This window comes from Filicampus tigris, chromosome 2 (genome assembly GCF_054856515.1).
Source record: "Filicampus tigris isolate MCC_2025a chromosome 2, RoL_Ftig_1.0, whole genome shotgun sequence".
In the NCBI taxonomy this organism is placed as follows: Eukaryota; Metazoa; Chordata; class Actinopteri; order Syngnathiformes; family Syngnathidae; genus Filicampus; species Filicampus tigris.
In genome coordinates, this window is record NC_141218.1 from 29,601,744 (window position 1) to 29,620,091 (window position 18,348).

The window sequence follows — 18,348 nt, forward strand, 5'->3', positions numbered from 1 at the left end:
CTTGAACTAGACGGGTGCGGACAACCGCAAGCAAATAACAGAAGGCGACTGACCCTAGCACACCAACTGACAAAAATATTGAGGAGAGAAAAAAAAAAATGCAGCCCCTTGCATTCAATAGGGAATGACTCAGGGTGGGCAATTCAGGAGAGGTAGTTGCAAAATGAGAAAAGCACGCACACATTATGACTTGTTCATTGGTCGCCAGGTGCGCTGCTTGCGTAACACGCCCGTACACTCACTTGGGGTCAATGGTGTCTCCCGTGACCGACAGCAGGCTGCCCCCTCGGGGATCGTTGGGCCCGTCGCCCAGTAGGCCTCTGGGGGGGATGCTGCCCCCTCCTATGGGGGAAAGCAAACAACATGACAGCAGGCATAAAAGACATGACGACATGCGACTAGACACTGGCCGGCCAAAAACATTCATCACCACGTTCAGAATTGTGAGGGTTGAGTAGTAGTGATTCAGTGATTGTTGATTCATCGAGTCTTGAAGTAACTGAGAAAAAAAATACAGTGCAATGGCACTCTTGCAGTTTTCTGAATAACATGTTTTTTCCTCTTCTCTTTTTACTAGAGTATAGCGGTGACTGGAGATTAATGCTCACGCTCGTAACTCAAAACACGTACTGTATCTCAAGTCGGCGTTCTACTTTAAAATGGAAATGCTATTAAAGGGACACTTGGATGAGCTTAACATTGGCACTTATATATCAGGTTTGCAGGTAAATGCAAATGTAATGTAATGACATCAGGACTGAAGTGCCCCCCCTCAAAAGACTCTGGCGTGATTTAAGGTCTTTTTTAAGATTTACAACAAATTTCCCCGCCCCTTTTGGGGTGTGGCTTATGTTATGTTTTCAGTCTCAGCGGTCTACGTCACGGGAGGGAGCCAAGCGTGGTAATATTGCTGGCTTTGTCAGTTCTGTTGTCTAAAACAGCGACCGATCGCCACCAAAATGCAAATGCACATTACTACTCTTGTCCTCGTCAACCTGTGAGAGTATAAAAGTGTTCTGCACAATAGTTTGGATTTATTGACATAAAATGTGATGTCATCGTGATCACCTCCACAAAATCAAAAATACCGTGGCGATCGTTTCTCCGCTTACACCGGCAGAAGCGGACAAGAGCATGAATGCGCACACGAACCCCGACTGGTTATATTTTGGACATTTAGCGACGCTAAACTCGTGTCAACTCTCGGGAGGCAGACGGCGACTGGCAGCGGGCAAGCAATCAGGCAAGCATGGATCTTTATTTCCCCGAGCCCCCTTCCTTCCCCGGCTAACAGTAGAATAACGGTACAGCTAATAGCAACAACTAGATTCAGGCAAGGTTAAAACAAAAGGCGTACCACATTAGCTCCTTACAGTCCGCGCAGGGTGTGGAGGTGAACATGAGCCTGCGTCTTCATGTCGCGGGCACCGCTTGCAGCCGCGAGAGTGAAGCGGTGTCAGAGTGAGGTAAGACCACATCGAACACCAGGAGTGTCGTGAACATGCGCATCTGACTCCACAACCAAGTGTGGCCGCATTGGAACGCACCATTTCGGCTATTACGTTCCATTGTGGACGGCGTGTTGTCAGTCGAAAAACTGTGGCCATTCCTCATCCAAATAAATGTGCACGTCTACTCATTCCCACTTCAGTCTCTGTAAATATCCTGACTGGTGTTAAATACCTCGCCCGTCCTAACTGTGATCAGCAAAGTAGCAGTGTGTTTTGTTTTGTTTTAGCAAAGAAGCAGAGTGCGCTCGTCCCAGCATAAATCTATGTAGCTCTGCTCACTGCCACATTTCCTGATTCTCATATAAATCAGCCACGGAGAGGTTAATCCTTTTGATATGTTGAAGTGGTCATTAGTAGAGATATCCACATAAATTTTGGTGCCAATTGATCACAATTTTTGGACGTTATAAGGAATGAAAGAACAATGATTTCCAATGGAGGGCTTGTAATCGGTTCCTCCAGTGAGAGCATGAGCGAGAACGAGGGGATTGCAGACATATGAACTAGATGAGCCATGCCGCTTGAATGCTCATTTTATAGTTCAACTGTTGAATATTTAAAATGTGAGGTCTGACGGGTGCACAGGTGATAAAGTGTGTGGCGGAAGTGTGATAAGAGCATGCCTCTGTTGGTCAGGTCAAGGTTGAGCAACATTATGCGGGAAACCCCCATAAGGAGATCACATGACCAGAGGAATAATGAAGCCGCAGGTTTTTACACAGCAATGGTCTTCCCTATTGCAAAAGAACAGTGCACGCATTCATTTTTGACACATGGCTTGGTCAATAAAGAATCAAGCAAAATAGGGTGTAAACCAAACAAAGTGTTTGGCTTTTTTCGGGCCAGGCCAGTGCATTTCACAACTAATTTATTAACACAGCCGTTAGTCAGCATGAATCAAACCAGGGAGAGAGGAAGAACAATGGGGCTTGGGAAAAAAAAAAAAGACCACAGCAAGCAGTCTGATGTCACAACACACACAAATGAAGAAAGAGCAATTATGGTTGAAAGACTTAAGACAAGTACTGCATTATCTGCTGGTGGAATATTGCTGCCAGAGGTATGCATGCAAATGTCAAGTGATGGGTGTGTCAGTGTTTTTAAGGTTAATTACACCTTCATTGACATGTATGCTATAAATAAACAGCAGCGGGCTGTCTAAAAGAGACGGCAGGTGCCTCCACGTTGTCTCTCACTGACATGGCGTTTCACAAGCAAAGCTCACCTGTTTGTTACAATTTTCAAAGGAACATTTGCAGCTTTCATCTACCCCCAAATCCTGCCAAACACATTTAATATTTAGTATGAAATGAATCTAGCAATGGAAGGAAGACTGCATTTCGGGGGGCGGGTGGGGTTGGGGGGGGGCACAAAAATGAGTAAAGGTGCAGATACGGAAATGATGTTAATTTCTCAATGAATAATGTATTCCTCATATTGATGAATATGTATAAAGGACACTATTGATCCAATTAAGATTGTTCTGCCTTGGGGGAGGACTGTTCTCTGTTTGCTATGAATCAAAATGTGATTTTAGAGTGGACAGGGAAACCACATCAAGAAGAATACTTGAGCATGGTGGACTGAAGTCTGTTTCTGATGTGAGACGCAAAGTATTATTCATTTCTACATGGGCTCTCTGGAGGGAGCATACATCCAAGGCCAAACAGTCATGTCAGACAGTAGTCCATTCCGAGCTGTGCGGTTCATGGAATATGTATGTAATATACATTTCGCACTCTGATCCCGTACAGTACTTGTACTGTGGTGCACTTGGAGGTAGGGGTGGGCGAGATGGGGAGAAAAAAAAAAAATAGTTTGATTTTTTTTTTTTTTTTTAAAACTCAACGATCATTTGATGATATTCTACAAAAAATATTTTAAATGTGCACTTGCTTCACAGACCAATTGTGGATGGACAGCATTTGTGAACATCTCTTGAATTGCTAAATACAGCTTCTGCAAAACAATGATATTCTACGGCAATATTTAACAATAAAGAACCCAAAAATATGTTTAGACTTACATTGATTTTTGGGAATATTTGTCATTTAAATGTCTCTGTTGTTATTCCATAATGATGTGACATTTTGAGCTGCAGTAAGTACTGGTGTACCACTGCCAACTACTAGAGGAATCAGAATGAGAAAAAATGTATTTGATATGTGACGTGTGACAAAGTGTCACCCAGCGAGAGAAAAAAATGAATACATTGGCCACCATATTCAGAATAAAGTTGAATAACAAAACTGCAATTTACCGAAAAGTGCATTTTCCCACTCATTCATCACTGTGATATGTAGACTAATGACTTTATTCATGTTTGGGTGTATCCTGGCATCACACTAATAAGCCGTCGTAGCAACATGTCTTGGGAATACAGGCTAGTTATGAACAGAGGTGGGTAGAGTAGCCAAAAAATGTACTCAAGTAAAAGTACTGTTACTTCAGAATAATATGACTCAAGTAGAAGTAAAAAGTAGTCATCCAAATAATTACTTGAGTAAAAGTAAAGAAGTACTTGGTGAAAAAACTACTCAAGTACTGAGTAACTGTAGCAACGTCTCATTTTTTATTTTTTTAAAACAACCATTCAATCAGACGAAAATACTAAATAATCATCTTCAGGCAAATTAAAGTCCATCCAATCAATAAAATGAATAACATTTAATTAAAGAATAGCTTAAAATAATCTTAAGGTAAATTCAAGTACTTTGATAAACAATAAAATAATAATCGCATAAAAGAAATAAATTAAGCACAAATTGCACAAAATTTCAGACCCTGACCTTTTTTTTAACAGGCTTCGCAGACAGAACAAGGTAGCTCATGAACTGAGAGAGACAGAGACAGAGAGAGAGAGAGAGGGACAGAGAGGGGACTAAAAGTGTGTAAAATGAATACACGGAATGAATCCCAATGTATTTGAAAAACTGATTTATGATGTCAGTGTTTTGAGTTCAGAGCGTGGTCAGAGAATGAATGAAACTTGTATCTCAACTCAAAGCACCACTGTATTAGAAAAGAGTTAAGAAGTCATGTGCGCCATTTTCAGTGGCACAAATACTTGAAAATTCGCACCGTAACTGAACTGGTTCTTTCTTGAGCGATGCTGCAGACCCTTCACAAAATGTTTCTTTTTCCTTTCAGTACACTTAGCAGCGTAATGGAAAATATATCCATTATGGAATTACATAAATGTCTTGACTAGCTTATTCGTGACTAATAACTGAACCCTTGTGTACGTTTTGGATTGGAGGCATGCTTTCTGTTTGACAAAGTCCGAAAAGACCATCTGCCTGGGATACGGGAAAACATCCATGGTTACATGGAGCACCGTGCATGTTTGGTGAAGATAATGGGACAGGAATTAAGAGAATCCCAGAGAAGTATTATTTGAGAAAACCACTGTGTAAGATGAACAGGAAATTATCTTTAAGCTGATCCAAGTCATATAAGTAGCATTGTAACTTTATTCTCATCTTGTGCCAAAATGGATCGAGTGAGGGACATGGTGGCTGAAGAGACGCGGAAGCTGTGGGGAAAAGATCAACGACTACGAATGACAACCTCACTATGCTGCACTTGATCTCTCTCCAGCATCTCCGTGGGAGGTTCCGCAACATGAGAGAAATGCCATTATCCCGCCAAGTCCCTCACCCAGATTCTCAACTCTTAATTGTGTTACAGCTCGTGCTACTTTCTAAACAAGTCCCACAGTGCACTTGAGAGTCTTTGCTTCAGGGGTGGCTCACATTCTTTAAAGGGAAGTGAAGTCCAAAATTGTATTTACACTAACATGTTCTATGCACCCGCACTACTCTAAATACGGTGTTCTGATTAATAATTAATTTGTGGAATATTAATTAAGATACACAATCCACCCATTTTTATCCATCTCAGGGGGCAGCCATTTTGTCAACTGAGTGTCACAGTGGCTAAGGGCTCAGCTAGCAAACATCACATGACCAAATGCAGTTACCTACCATTGTAATGTAACAATTAAACACATACACTATGTTTAACTTATGTTAATACATAACTGAAGTGATGTATTTACAAATAAAAAAATACTAAAATAAACTTTTGTACATACATTAAATATGTGAATTAATTTAGGTGAATTATTGATTAAGCAATTTATTGAAAATAAAAAAGCAACAATTTTAAGCATGCGTAACATTTAAACATTTACTTTATTCAATAATCAATTTATCAACAAATAAAATTGACAATCAATAAGATGTCGATTAATTAATCATTCTGCCTCTAAAAATAAACAAGTTCACATACGTTTAACATTTGTATTTATTTTGTTAAATAATTGGTTAATCCAATTGAAAATAAATTGTAAAAAAAAACATGTAATACATACATATACCTTTTGATATGCTGTAATTACATTATAAATACATAATTTTAATATGAGTATATTAGTGTCGTTGACGGTGTAGCGGTGCACTCGGCCGACTTATGTGCGGGCGTCGGGTGATCGGTTTCCGCACGGTGACGGTGTGGATGCTTGTTCGTCTCAGTGAGTGCCCTGCAACTGGCTGGCGTGACCAACCATTTCAGGGTGTTGTCCGCCATTCACCATAAGCCAGCTGGAACAGGCTCCAGCAGCCCAACCACGAACCCCCCATACACACACACACCGTAAAGGCCAAGGGGTGTCGAAATTGACATGAAATAAACAATTTGACATGCATGTTAACATCTTTATATTATTACAAATAAAGTGTGACCGTTGAGCACAATAGTTTGCCCGCCTCTGCTTTAGGCGATGTTCGTGGACATGTGACGTCACACCACAAAAGAGTTTGCACTATCGAGCATTCTCCACTCCAAACCTGACTGCGGTACTGACTGAGGGAGAGGGCGGTGATACCTTGAGGCCGCTCGATAGCAGCTTGTGCAGATGATCCTGTGGGGGAATGCTGAAGGTTTCCTGAGCCAGCGTTAAAGGTGGAAAAGAACAGGAGACAAGACTCAAGAGAGCAAAGCGGCACTTGAAAAAAGCATCGGGGAAGCGTGCGTGAGATGAAATGAATTTCCACGTGGGGAATGAGGATATTGTGGTTATGTGACAAGAACAGTGGCACGATTATTATTAAGAGGGGTGGTGCCGCCTAGGGATCACAGTGAGGAATGACATGTGCAAAGCATGCACCAGATGAGCTACAGCCGACCCCCATACTTTCCGCAAAAAGTTTTGAAAAGAGAAAATTAACAAATACCGAAACCCCAACCCCACCCCTGATAAAAATGCTTTCTTCTATAGTATATTCCATAAATTAAACTCATTTAAGTCAGCCCAATTATCATTGAAGAGAAAATGTTTCAACTTATGATGATTGCAAAGTAAATACAAAAGGCAGGGGTGAGGGGATGGGGTCGGTGCTTTCAGAATTGGCCGAGGGGGTGCGCTTGGCGTACTGAAGTGACTCTTCGATGCGTTGCATTCCTCCACCCATACTGCACAGCAAAGCAGAGTGCTTACAGCTCTTTGGAAGAATAAAATTATATAACACCAGTGCGGGGAGTCCTCATTATACGAACGAGTTCCGTTCCTACCTACCTTCCTTCCTAACACGAATTTCCGCGTATGTCGGATTTCACCATTAAAGTCTAAATTTGTCCAAATATTTCGTATATAAAAATGAAAATAGATTAAAAAAAAAATCATAAGATGCTGTATTTAGCATTACTGCTGAGAAGCGGATGGAGAAGGAGGAGAGGCAAAAAAGGCAAAGATACTGCCGGCGCGCATGCTCATTGCTCAACCGCAAGGAATGCTGGTTGTTTGGCGCTAAACCCACCGCAAATACACAAGCAGAGGTAAACAAGCTCAGAGACGCAGCACAAAAGCACACTTTTGGAGCGAGGAGGAAACCAGCTTCTTCATTCATGTGGTGAGTGGCATGAATATCAAGTGTTTTATTGACAGTTGAAAGTAACAAGCGGAAATGACGTCCATTTCAGTCATGACATCGTACATCGGCATACACACTATTCAAATGCCATAGCAACTCTGTCCGCTCAATCGTGTAAACGGGATATTCAGAGTGTTTCAGAAATCGGAATTTCGACTTTAACCCGAATATTGACTGCATGTAAACGTAGTCACTATCGTGCTGGGGACAAAATGGAGGAGGAGGCAAGGGTGTCGTAATGTCGAAACGCCGTAGGTCTCGTACGTCGTAATACGAGGACTGCCTGGATGTGGTTGAGGATTTAGCTGCCGCAATATAGCAAGGAAATGTGATGTGTTCCATTTAGAAGTCCACAAGTAGCCATGGATGCCAACTGGGGCGCAATACTGTATAGCAGGTGTGTACTGTATCATGTAGAGCAGTGCTTCTCAAAGTAAGGTACACTTCTCGTGGTGCATGGGCTGCCTCAAGTGCTATGCAAAAGAATCAAATGCATCGCAGTTGAATTAAAATTTAAGTGATGGGCGGGTGCTTCACGCGCACAAGAGAAGGGGCTCCTCCTCTTCCTCCAACAGAAAAAAAAAAAAAAAAGTTGGACCGTCACTAATCAATCTTGTGACCAGTGTTTGTGTTATTTTGGCTGCTAAATGCTATCTTGGGTGACATCCCAACAGCCGTAAACAAGTCAATCCACTCACCAGAGACGCCCATTTCCTCGCTCCCCATCCTCCAAAACCCGCAGCATTTTAGCTCGGTCCCAGCTGGTATTGGAAGCTCGAGTCCAGTATTGGGCTGTGTTATATACCTTTCGGTCCTACAGACGGCCAGGATTATGTTGTCCCCCAATGCTGATTTCACTACACTGAGTGTCTATAATTGTGCTGCATGTGACTAACTAGCTACATCAGGCATGTCCAAAGTCCAAATGCAGCCCATGTTCAAATTTCCACCGGCCCGCAGCACCTGACATAATGTGTCTGTACTGTTTACTAGGGATAGACCGATATGCTTTTTTCAGGGCAGATACTGATTATTAGTAGTCAAGGAGGCCGATAACCGATATTTATTTGTAGAGAAAAGGGGTACAATGACATGCTTTTTTCAGGGCCGATACCGATTATTAGTCATCAAGGAGGCCGTTTACCGATATTTGAAGACTATATTTGTAGAGAAAGGGTAAAATGGTGTCAAATTTCTGAAAAATAAAAACTCCAAAACTTGACTTATTTTAAATACCTTTAAGTCCATGTTTATTAAACAACTGTAGTGATGTACAAGGTGTTAAAGCTTTTCTAGATCTTAAAAAATAGACAACTTTGTTTTAAGTCTCACAAAAAAGTGCAGGGAGATCCCGGACTCAGCTGCATGTCTTATAGTTCAATGAAAACAAACATCTCCTTACAGTAAATCGTTTTCTAAAAATCCACTATAACTGAAATGTTTATCTTTCACACATCTTTGTTTTAAAGTTCAAAAACATAAAAGTGAATCCTCAACGCAGCTATCAGCCAGAAAAATAAGCATGTTTCCAAGACCGGATTTTCACATCCAGTACTTTGTCGTCAATTTTTGCACCATATACAGCACTTGGAGCGGTGGTTGTTTAAAGTGCTCTATAAATAAAGTTGAGTTTAGCTTTTCATTACGTGGCTTACACACAGACATGCATACACTGGCACTCAACAACGTCTTACTTTTATCACCATTTCCCGATATTATCAGCAACTTCTCTCAGGAGCCATGTCATTCACAAAGCAAATGAACTGTTGTGACATTGGGGGAGTGGTTAGCTTGAGCCGCAAGGCAGCTTACTGTGGCGAGCAGAACTGCCCCTTGTGTTTATATGACATAGAAGGGCTCATAGTAATGTTACAAGTGAGTTATAGTAGACTGACATTTACTAAAATTTCGGCAAAGTCTATTGCATTACCCTGAACTACTAATTCGCCGACTCCCGTCGTGTATGTGCCTAGCTCGTCCAGGAGACAGAGAGAGCGAGCGAGCAGGGAGCAAGCACACAGCTTTATGCTGATTGGCTGTTACGCACTGCACAAGAAACCAATCAGATGGTGCTTTGGGCGGGCCAATCTGCCTAGTATGGAGGCAGGGCCAGTCGTGCAGCAAACAGAGAGAGAGAGAAGCACAAATAAAGCAGTTTTTAATTTAATTTAATTTAAATTATAAAATGGGAAAAAAAAAAAAGGTAGATGCCGATAATCGCCAGAATGCCAAATATCGGCCCCGATAATCGGCCCGGCCGATAATCGGTCTATCCCTACTGTTGACCACAATAGAAAATACACATGTACAAAAAAACTATTGGATATTTCACCAGAACATGGCAGCAGACTTGTGGCCGTGCTCGGGGGCTTTTGGAAATACACTCCGAGCTTGCCCTGCCTCTCTGAACACACCATCCTCAAAGTCTTGTTTGGTGTCAGAGTGAAGTGAACCCGTCGCTGCATGACCTCTGTGTGGCCCTTTCCAACCGTTTTTGAGAGAGTGTAGCGAAGTAAAAGTAAGTCGACAACATAGGGCCGTTGCATCCAGGACAAGTGGAAATTGGCAGAATAAATACAAAACAACTGCATCTGCCTAGTTCGCCAAGAGACTGGCTGTTTTCAATATCAAGACGAAACATGCAAACTATGACAAGGTGACTGGTAACAAACAGAGTGAAAAATTAAAGCAACTGAAATCGCAATGGTTGGCCCCCACACATTTTCATCTCACCAAATCTGGCCCTCTTTACAAAAAGTTTGGACACCCCTGAACTACGTTCTGGACGCTGACTGGCTGTCGGTGACGCCATGCCAAGAAAAGTTCACATTTGCAAACCCTGTCAAAATTGGCAAAGGAGCATAATTTTCACTTCAAACACTTCATCCGCGCCTTCCAACCAGCAAGCATCAGCACAATCTACATTGACTATATATGGAAACACACCGTCAGAAACACTCATCTTGCATTGGGTCTGACTGCAGAGTTATTGGTGTGTTGCTACCAAAATGGAGATGTTGATTTAGTAAATCAATTTGGGTGGTATGATGACTTTCTCCATTACGGGATTTCATGTATAAACTTACTTTACACATTCACCTGCTTTCACCGACTGAGAAAAATCAAATGTCGTTATTATTCTGTTGCATTAATAAGGTCTATTTTTCACGCTGAAAGCAGTACAGGCACCCTTAGCTAGTTTATTTATTTGTATGTATTATACAGAGTACTATACTCAGCTGCTGCCTTTTCTGTACCTATATTTTGTAACGTGATCGGTATTTTTCCTATGAAATGGTTTTATCTTTAATCTATTTGATAAAAAAAATTGTCAGTTTTAGTTTGCACTTTTGTATATGTATTACAAATGAATACTGAGGTGGTACCGAGGTGGTTGTTTGTGTTTTATTTGGAACTTATGTTCTCGATTGCAGAGTGACTGTTCTGCCTTTTGTCAGAATGAACGAAAGGTCTTTATTCAACATTATCCGTCATTGGTTTCATAAAAATGGTATGTATCAAAAGTACTTGTTGTATGGGTTACTTGGTATCAGTGAGTACTCAAGATTTGAGTACTCACTGATACCAAGTAACTCAAGACTCAAGATTTGAGTACTCGTACTGGCTGAAAAAAAGTGGAACATCCATAGAAATAACCACAGAGTGACACTAACAAGCCCATCTTTTTTTTTTTTTTTTTTTTTTTTTTAAATCTCATTACATTTTCAGTTGGGATTGAGAAAAAAACTCAACCACAGTTATAGGGAGCTTCTCTGTACGAATTTGAAGTGTCAAGTCAATTAAGATGTTATGACATTAAACGAGACAGCTGGAAAGCAAGCAGCCCAAGTTTAGGCAACAAGCGAAGCACATTCGCCAGATGTGAAACAATCCACGATTGTTCAGCTCATTACCTGGAGGGACGGCGGGTCCCGGGGCAGCCACAGGTCCAGGTCCAGGCACGACACCCATATTGGGAGGCTGCATCATCGGAGGCGCTCCATTGACATGCATCCCAGCCTGATCACATAACAGAGGGGGAAAATAAAATAACAATTACAAAATAGTTGTGATTTGAGGTCATAATGTGGAGTTGGTGAGTAATAGCCTCCAGATAACAACAGCAATTTTCATAAATTCCCTAAAAGGATGAAAATATACAGTATATATCCAACGAGCTATATTGGCACTGATCAAAATAGTGGCTTAGCTTTATTAAAATCAACAAACATTCGCTTCAGTGCAACAGTTACAATAAGATTACAGTGAATAGGGGATAGAGACTGGGTTGGCCCACGAGTTGTAAAAATCTACAAATAATTGACTCTCATTATAATTGCACAGAGACAATTTATTATTATTTTTTTTTAATTTTCAATCAAACACAAACATATCTTTTTCAAGAAAACGTTCTGTGCAAGACATTTTACAACTATTATTGTTCGTCAGGTTAAATCCTTCATGACCATGATAAATAAATATCAGTCTGGATCTGTACTGGACAACAACAATGCACCGTTTTTATCCATCTCAGGGGGCTGTAATTTTGTCCTGTAGTGCCACCTACTGTCGACTGAAAATAACGTCAAAGTGCCCACGGACTCGCTGACCAAACCCAGGAAACAGGTGTGCCGTGACGTTCGCAATGTGAGCCAAAGGGAGGAAAAAGCACAGCTAGTCAGCAACTGCTAATAATCATGTCCGTAAAAAGTAAATAAATTAAAAAAAAAACAAGTCACAATGTAGATGGGCTGAGACCATGTTAATGCGCAGTTGTAATATCCTCATGCCGGCCAAACCTTTTCGACACGAAATTTCAATTTCAACACGACACATTTGCCAGTTGTGTTTTTTTTTTTAAACAAATCCTTTCACCTTTATTTCGGCGTTAAAACGGGAATGTACTCTATTATGACAGCTTCTTCATCATCGTCATCAGTATACAATGTTGCACTGTTTGTATAATATTTTTGTTATTCATTCATCTTTTGCTTCCTTAACATGTTATACATGATTAAATGTGTTTATATCGTTTTAAAAGTGTGTTTAAAGACCTTAAAAAATGTAAGTGCTGCAAATGCTATAAAAACATACCTAAGGTGTATTTCTATATCACGGCTTTCACTTAATGCTAGGTTTTTCTGGAACGTAAACCCTGCGATGGAGGGGGATTTGATGTCCATTCATTTGGCTCAGTTGTAACCATTTCAAGAATTCAAGAGTGAGTGTAAATGCCAGACTGAGGACAAAAAGAGAACTTGGGGACACAGACATTGACCATATCAAAAACAGCATGCAGGAGTTACTATCAGTGTTCTGCCTACCACGGGCTGCTGCTGTGGGGCCGCCATGTTGGGCACGGCAGGCTGTGGATTAACAGGCGGTGCTCCTCCCCCTTGTCCGCTTGAGATGAGCGGCTGGGTTGTGGTTTGGCGGTGGAGCATTTTCTGAAAAAGTGGCCTTCTCATTAATAACTGCACAGAAGAGTAGCTTGGGCAGACTTGCGGACGGTTGGTCACTCACCAGGGCGATCTCCGGATCCACAATGCGCATGACCACCTGGGCTTGCAGCAGGGCATAGGCCAGCTGAGGGTTCTGCAGCAGCATGTTCCGTGCCTCCTGGGGACTGTTTTGGACACACAGCTACACAAGGAGGAGAAACATTTTTACAACAGTTATTACACCATATCGAGTATATTTTAAAGAGCAGTGTTTCCCAACCATCATTGAGCTAATGAACATTAATTTACACACGGCACACCACCAAACAAAAATCTTACAAAAAGTACACATAATGAAATAGTAGTCTTAATTTACCCATACATTAATGTACTCGGTGTGAAATATGTGCCTGTTGAGTTAAATACAAAAACGATTTCATGGTAAAAGTGAACAAAACCACATTAACTTAGTCTTGCAAAAGTCTGCGACCTTAACACAATGCAAAATGATATAGATGGATTAACAAAACTAGCATACATGCCGTGGAAATTGCTGCACACGTATATGCCTGCCTGTCCTTGTGCACACCGGGGTCTCGACAAAGCTTGCCTAATAACACTTTGTATAAATTGGGCAGTAGCGTGCCAGTTATTTGCGGTTTCTGGTCAACTGCTTGCAAATCTTTGCTATGCATTATGGCATAGTTTTTCTTTGGTCCTCTGTGCAGCAGTAAATTGCAAACGTTACATCTCGTTGGACCTAACCCATATGTTGAAAATGTTGCCGTAAAAGTGAAATGTATCAATATAGAGGTGTATTTTTCAGTTCTTATGTGTTTTCCAGGCTAAACATGCAGGCTAATCATGACACACATGTAACGTTAATGAAACCTTCCTTTAATTTAATATTAAAAAAAAAAAAAGGAAAACAGATTAATCAATTACAATAATAAAAAAGGGAGTTGCATCACTAAAATTGAAAATTTTACACCAAATCTCGGTATCGGCCAATCACGTTAATGGATGATCAGAACACCCCTAGTTTGCAGTGGTCTGACACGCTCTCCATTTCAATACTGTATGATTAATCGAACACTGCTCTGCCTGATGTTTACAGCTTGTGAAATCTTTTTATATCCTAATCCTGCTTTAAACTTCTACACAACTTTATTTCTGACTTGCCTGGTGTGTTCCTTCATTTTTGCTCCCCAATCTCAAACCTCTGAGACCATCACATAGCAGGTGCATTTATACCGAGACAAGATTACACACAGGTGCACTCTATTTATCATCATGAGTCATTTAGGTCAACATTAGATCATTCAGAATTCATCAGGGAACTTCTGGAGTTAGTTGGCTGCACTGACAAAAAAGCGAGTGAAAAATCTTCATGTCCTACTTTTCAGTTTTTGATTCGTTAAAAAAAAAAAGAAAAAAAAAGCTTAAATTATTGTATACATTTCGGTCCAATTCACGACAGTGTCACATTTGGTGTTTATTCTTCACAAAATATATATACATGTATGTACATATATATTTATGTTTGCAAACTGAAATGTGGCCAAGGTCAAAAAGTTCAAGGGTGGCTAATACTTTCTTTGCACTGCATTTACCATTATGATCAAAATGGATTTTTCATTTTTCAAAGCCCAAGGAGGATAAGTGGTTCGGAAAATGGATGGATGGAATATCATGTGTTTTTCTGCAAAAGCATAAGTAACACATTCGAGTTGATTCGCTGATTAAACGGTAAACGAACAGTGAAGATGGATTTTGGGTGCGAAAAAAAAAAAAATTAACAAATGAAGCCACAAGAAGCAACGAACAGGCCCTAGCGCCTCATGGCGAATCCTCAAAATGATCAAACTTTGACATCATGCTCAAGCCACATAAAATGGCGGATGCAAAATAGATTTGTCATTGGTTTAGGACATTTGCTTCCAATTGAGGCTCAATAAGGTGAATTCACTAGCAGGAGCTCGTCAAAATCCTAGCCCTGGAAAATGGCTGCCTCAAATTAAAATCTCTGACTTCTTGTTCAATTTTAGGCATGGTTCTTTGCGGATTTTTCATGCATCTTGTTATGATAGACATGTCAAAGAGATTTCTTGTTGATTAGTGAAACCGGCCTCGATGGCTAATTTTTCCTAACTTTCCAGACTCTACTACTGAGTGCCTTTTTCAAGGGGTTGCGTTCAGGACCAAGAAAATAGAAAACTGTTCACCGGGATGCACAAACTTGCACAACTAGTACATTTTTGGACATACTGAAGGCTGAATCAGAGAGGGCCTCTTAGGCATTTTCGTTCCGGCTTGATGTTGTTGATGCTTGAAAGAGCATCGCAGAGAAGAAGCAGCCCACCTTCATCTGTTTCATGAGTTCAAACATCTGTTCAGGAGGCAGACTGGCCACAGCCCGGCTGATGGACTCAGGAGCTTCCTCTGGTGCGACGCTGTCCCCAAATGGAGACTCAATGATGGGGGCACCTGTTCCCAAACCTGTTCCCATACATATTGACACAGTCACCTCACAGCACAGAGCCGGAGTGCCACCTAACGTATGGCAATTTTGAAATGCATACTTTTAAGCTCTTCCTTGTTTTTTTCACTGGCTGCGTTGTCAACACGTAGGGCGCGACCATTGAACTCTCTGCCGTTGAGGTTGCGCATGGCACTGAGCGCAGTCTCCTGGTCTTGATACTCACAGAAGCCATATCCCTTTGGTTTGCCTGTCTCCCTGTCATACACTAACCTGAAAGCAACAACAGTCATGAGAATCAGCATTAACAGTCTTATATTAAATGGGACATATTATGGGAAATTGAACTTTAATGAGCAATCCTTGCTTGTGGATAAATGCTGTCTTATCCAGTACAGCTTACATGCCGCAATTGAGTTTTTAGTTTGACGCAAATGCCTCATTTTTATTACTTTTTTATTTTAACCAAGTAAAATTGAGCTGTTCTTCTCTTATAGAAAAATGTAGAAGTTAATCATAAAGTTAAGGGGTTTGGATAACGGATGGATGGATGGATGGATGGACAATTATCATGATAGTACGTTCCACTTTGCAGCTTGTACCAGCATTCCTGACATGTTTACAGAAAGGAAATACTTGTTAACATATTTCACTCTTATTGGGCACCAAGCCTTTTTTTTTTTATGTAGAAGGTAGTGAAATCAGCTAAGTAAAATTGGGAAACTGCACTGCGCTAAAGAAATTGAAATTGATCAACAAAATCAAAATGTGGTATGCAACTGGCTGAAACATGGGGGGAACTTAAAGATTAGGGGGAATGTTTTTTTTTTTTTGCAATATAAATTAGTATATTGTAATTGGTTAGTAGGTTGTGTGTTTCATTGTTGTGTGTTTTCGTTGAGGGCATGTGGCAAAAATGTCATGTTGTGGTACTTAGAGTGCTGCTCTGTCCAAGTTCATAAACACAACACTCTGTGCATGGTCCCGAGTGTGGGAAAGGAGAAATACGTGAGGGAGCACGTGTGTTCTGTGGCATACAAACACTGTGTTTTGGTTGTTCATAAACGTGTGCTCACTAACTAACGCCTCCGTAATCCATAGTAGAGACTACAATATGTTAGCGTACCAAACAGGACATCGTGTTACATCAAACACACACGGTAACCTGTGTGTGCTAATGCTAGCATCCAGACACGACTGTCCCTATGTCAGAAATGAAACCAGACATCAGTCACAACGTGCTTCCTTTTTAGATGCTTGTTTATCACTGCCGTGCTGCCATGAAAGTAAGGTTTGCATGGTATTAAGTATTTTTGGTGAAAAGTCCCGGAACTTTCAGACTCTATTGCTAACACAGGTTAGCCATGACACTGCCTTACCCACAATGCTTCTGTTTATATCACCCAGGATTACCACTACTGAGCATGTGTGTCTTTGACGAGGCTTACAACCAGCGGGAGAAGCGCGAGACGAGGCAGTTTCGAGAGAAAAACAAAGTGCCAAATATTTGAAGATTTTGATATTTTACACTGTGCTTTGTAAGAACATACAGTACAGCATTTAAATAGAACAAAAAATAATTCAATTGTTTCGTTACACTATCAATTGTCAACTTTAAACCCTGTCCAGGCAGGTGTTGCAGATTCACAACAACTAATAGGTAATCCCCTAATTAATACACATTCATATTATATGAGCCTTTTTTTTTACTCAGAAGTACTATTAAACTATTACTAAAACTTAATTTGAGCCTGAGAGGGTTAAAACTCGTTTGAAGACATTTTTTCATTCTTTGGCTTTTGACCCAACCTGAGACTGAACCTGATGTGCTGTTTTACAGTGTCTACTGCACATATGTGTTAGTATCATTAATTTGTGTTTAATTTACTGCTTTCACTGTATTTGTTGTTGTATTATTCTTATTTTATGTTATATGTCAAGAGCTTTTTTACAGGTGCAGCTGTTGTGAAATGTCTCTATATAAATGAAGTAGTATAATTTAGATGCTTGGGGGCTGGTTTAAATTATGAAAAATGTGCAATATCTCTTTTGAATCACTATTGTGCTTTATTTAATGAAATGCAGTCATACTAAAAAGATTTAATAAAAGACGAACAGAGGGGAATGAATGAAGGATGCTCACCTGAAGCTAACAACAAGTCCGACTTCAGAGAAGATGTCTTTTAACTGTTCTTCGGTTGCTTCATAAGGAATATTTCCCACTGAAACACATACATTTAACACAATTAGGTTGACAATGGCACCCTACGTGCCTCTTTTTTTCTGTACAAAAAGTTTCATTTTTGTTTCATTCTTTGGCTTAACAAAAGCTTAGCTCGAGCCTACTGCTTGTGTTAGCTGCTTAGCTCATACAGACATTCACGAAAGTAACAATGTACAGACCACAGCTTTTACAAACCACAAAAATAAGCAGAAAAAAGACTTACCGAACACCGAACGTAGTGAACGGTCGACGGCCGGGTCTCGGTTAGCAGCCGCGGCAGCGGCGGCAGCAGCAGCTGCGGCAAGATTCGCCATTTTGCGGGGGGACGAAAATGAATGAGACACCCGGAAATAGTAAGGAACAATATCCGGTTTCCGGTCTGTCTGAAGTTTGGAGATCATGGATCATGGGACACTGGAACCCAGTGTTGTTTTTAGCTATATCCTAAAAGACTAACATCGACCCACAAATGCCCCTAAAAGACAACCATGCAAATAAATTGATCTCTATGTTCGAACCCCACTGGTTTCACACTCAAATGAACCAAATATCCAGATTAAACCTCTCAATGTTGAGAATATGTTTAGGTTTAGCCCAACATCATATTTTGCTAAAGACAATCATTGCTTACCTTTAGAAACGATGCAATGATGCTGCTATGTTGCTGTGAATTGGATGTTTATCTGAACAAATGCCGTCCTGACCAGTTCAGGGGGGTTGAACCCAGGATATACCCAGCATTTAAGTAATACATTGTTAC

At 40.7% G+C, this 18,348-nt stretch overlaps 1 protein-coding gene across 2 annotated transcripts in view; it reads right to left on the minus strand.

The window, feature by feature from the left end:
* Positions 1-18,023, minus strand: part of cstf2 (cleavage stimulation factor, 3' pre-RNA, subunit 2) — a 22,581-nt gene extending 4,558 nt beyond the window's left edge. Inside the window, exons 1-9 of one of the 2 annotated variants that reach the window (XM_086023346.1) lie at positions 17,812-18,023; positions 17,508-17,586; positions 15,468-15,637; positions 15,248-15,384; positions 12,968-13,087; positions 12,769-12,891; positions 11,359-11,464; positions 6,400-6,459; positions 243-342 (exon numbers count right to left, since the gene is read on the minus strand). In XM_086023346.1, coding sequence (XP_085879472.1) covers positions 243-342; positions 6,400-6,459; positions 11,359-11,464; positions 12,769-12,891; positions 12,968-13,087; positions 15,248-15,384; positions 15,468-15,637; positions 17,508-17,586; positions 17,812-17,989 — 1,073 coding nt within the window. In that variant the 5' untranslated portion in view covers positions 17,990-18,023. The remainder of the gene's footprint in view (positions 1-242; positions 343-6,399; positions 6,460-11,358; positions 11,465-12,768; positions 12,892-12,967; positions 13,088-15,247; positions 15,385-15,467; positions 15,638-17,507; positions 17,587-17,811) is intronic. The other variant, XM_086023347.1, reaches the window with a different exon arrangement.
* Positions 18,024-18,348: the final 325 nt, after the last annotated feature.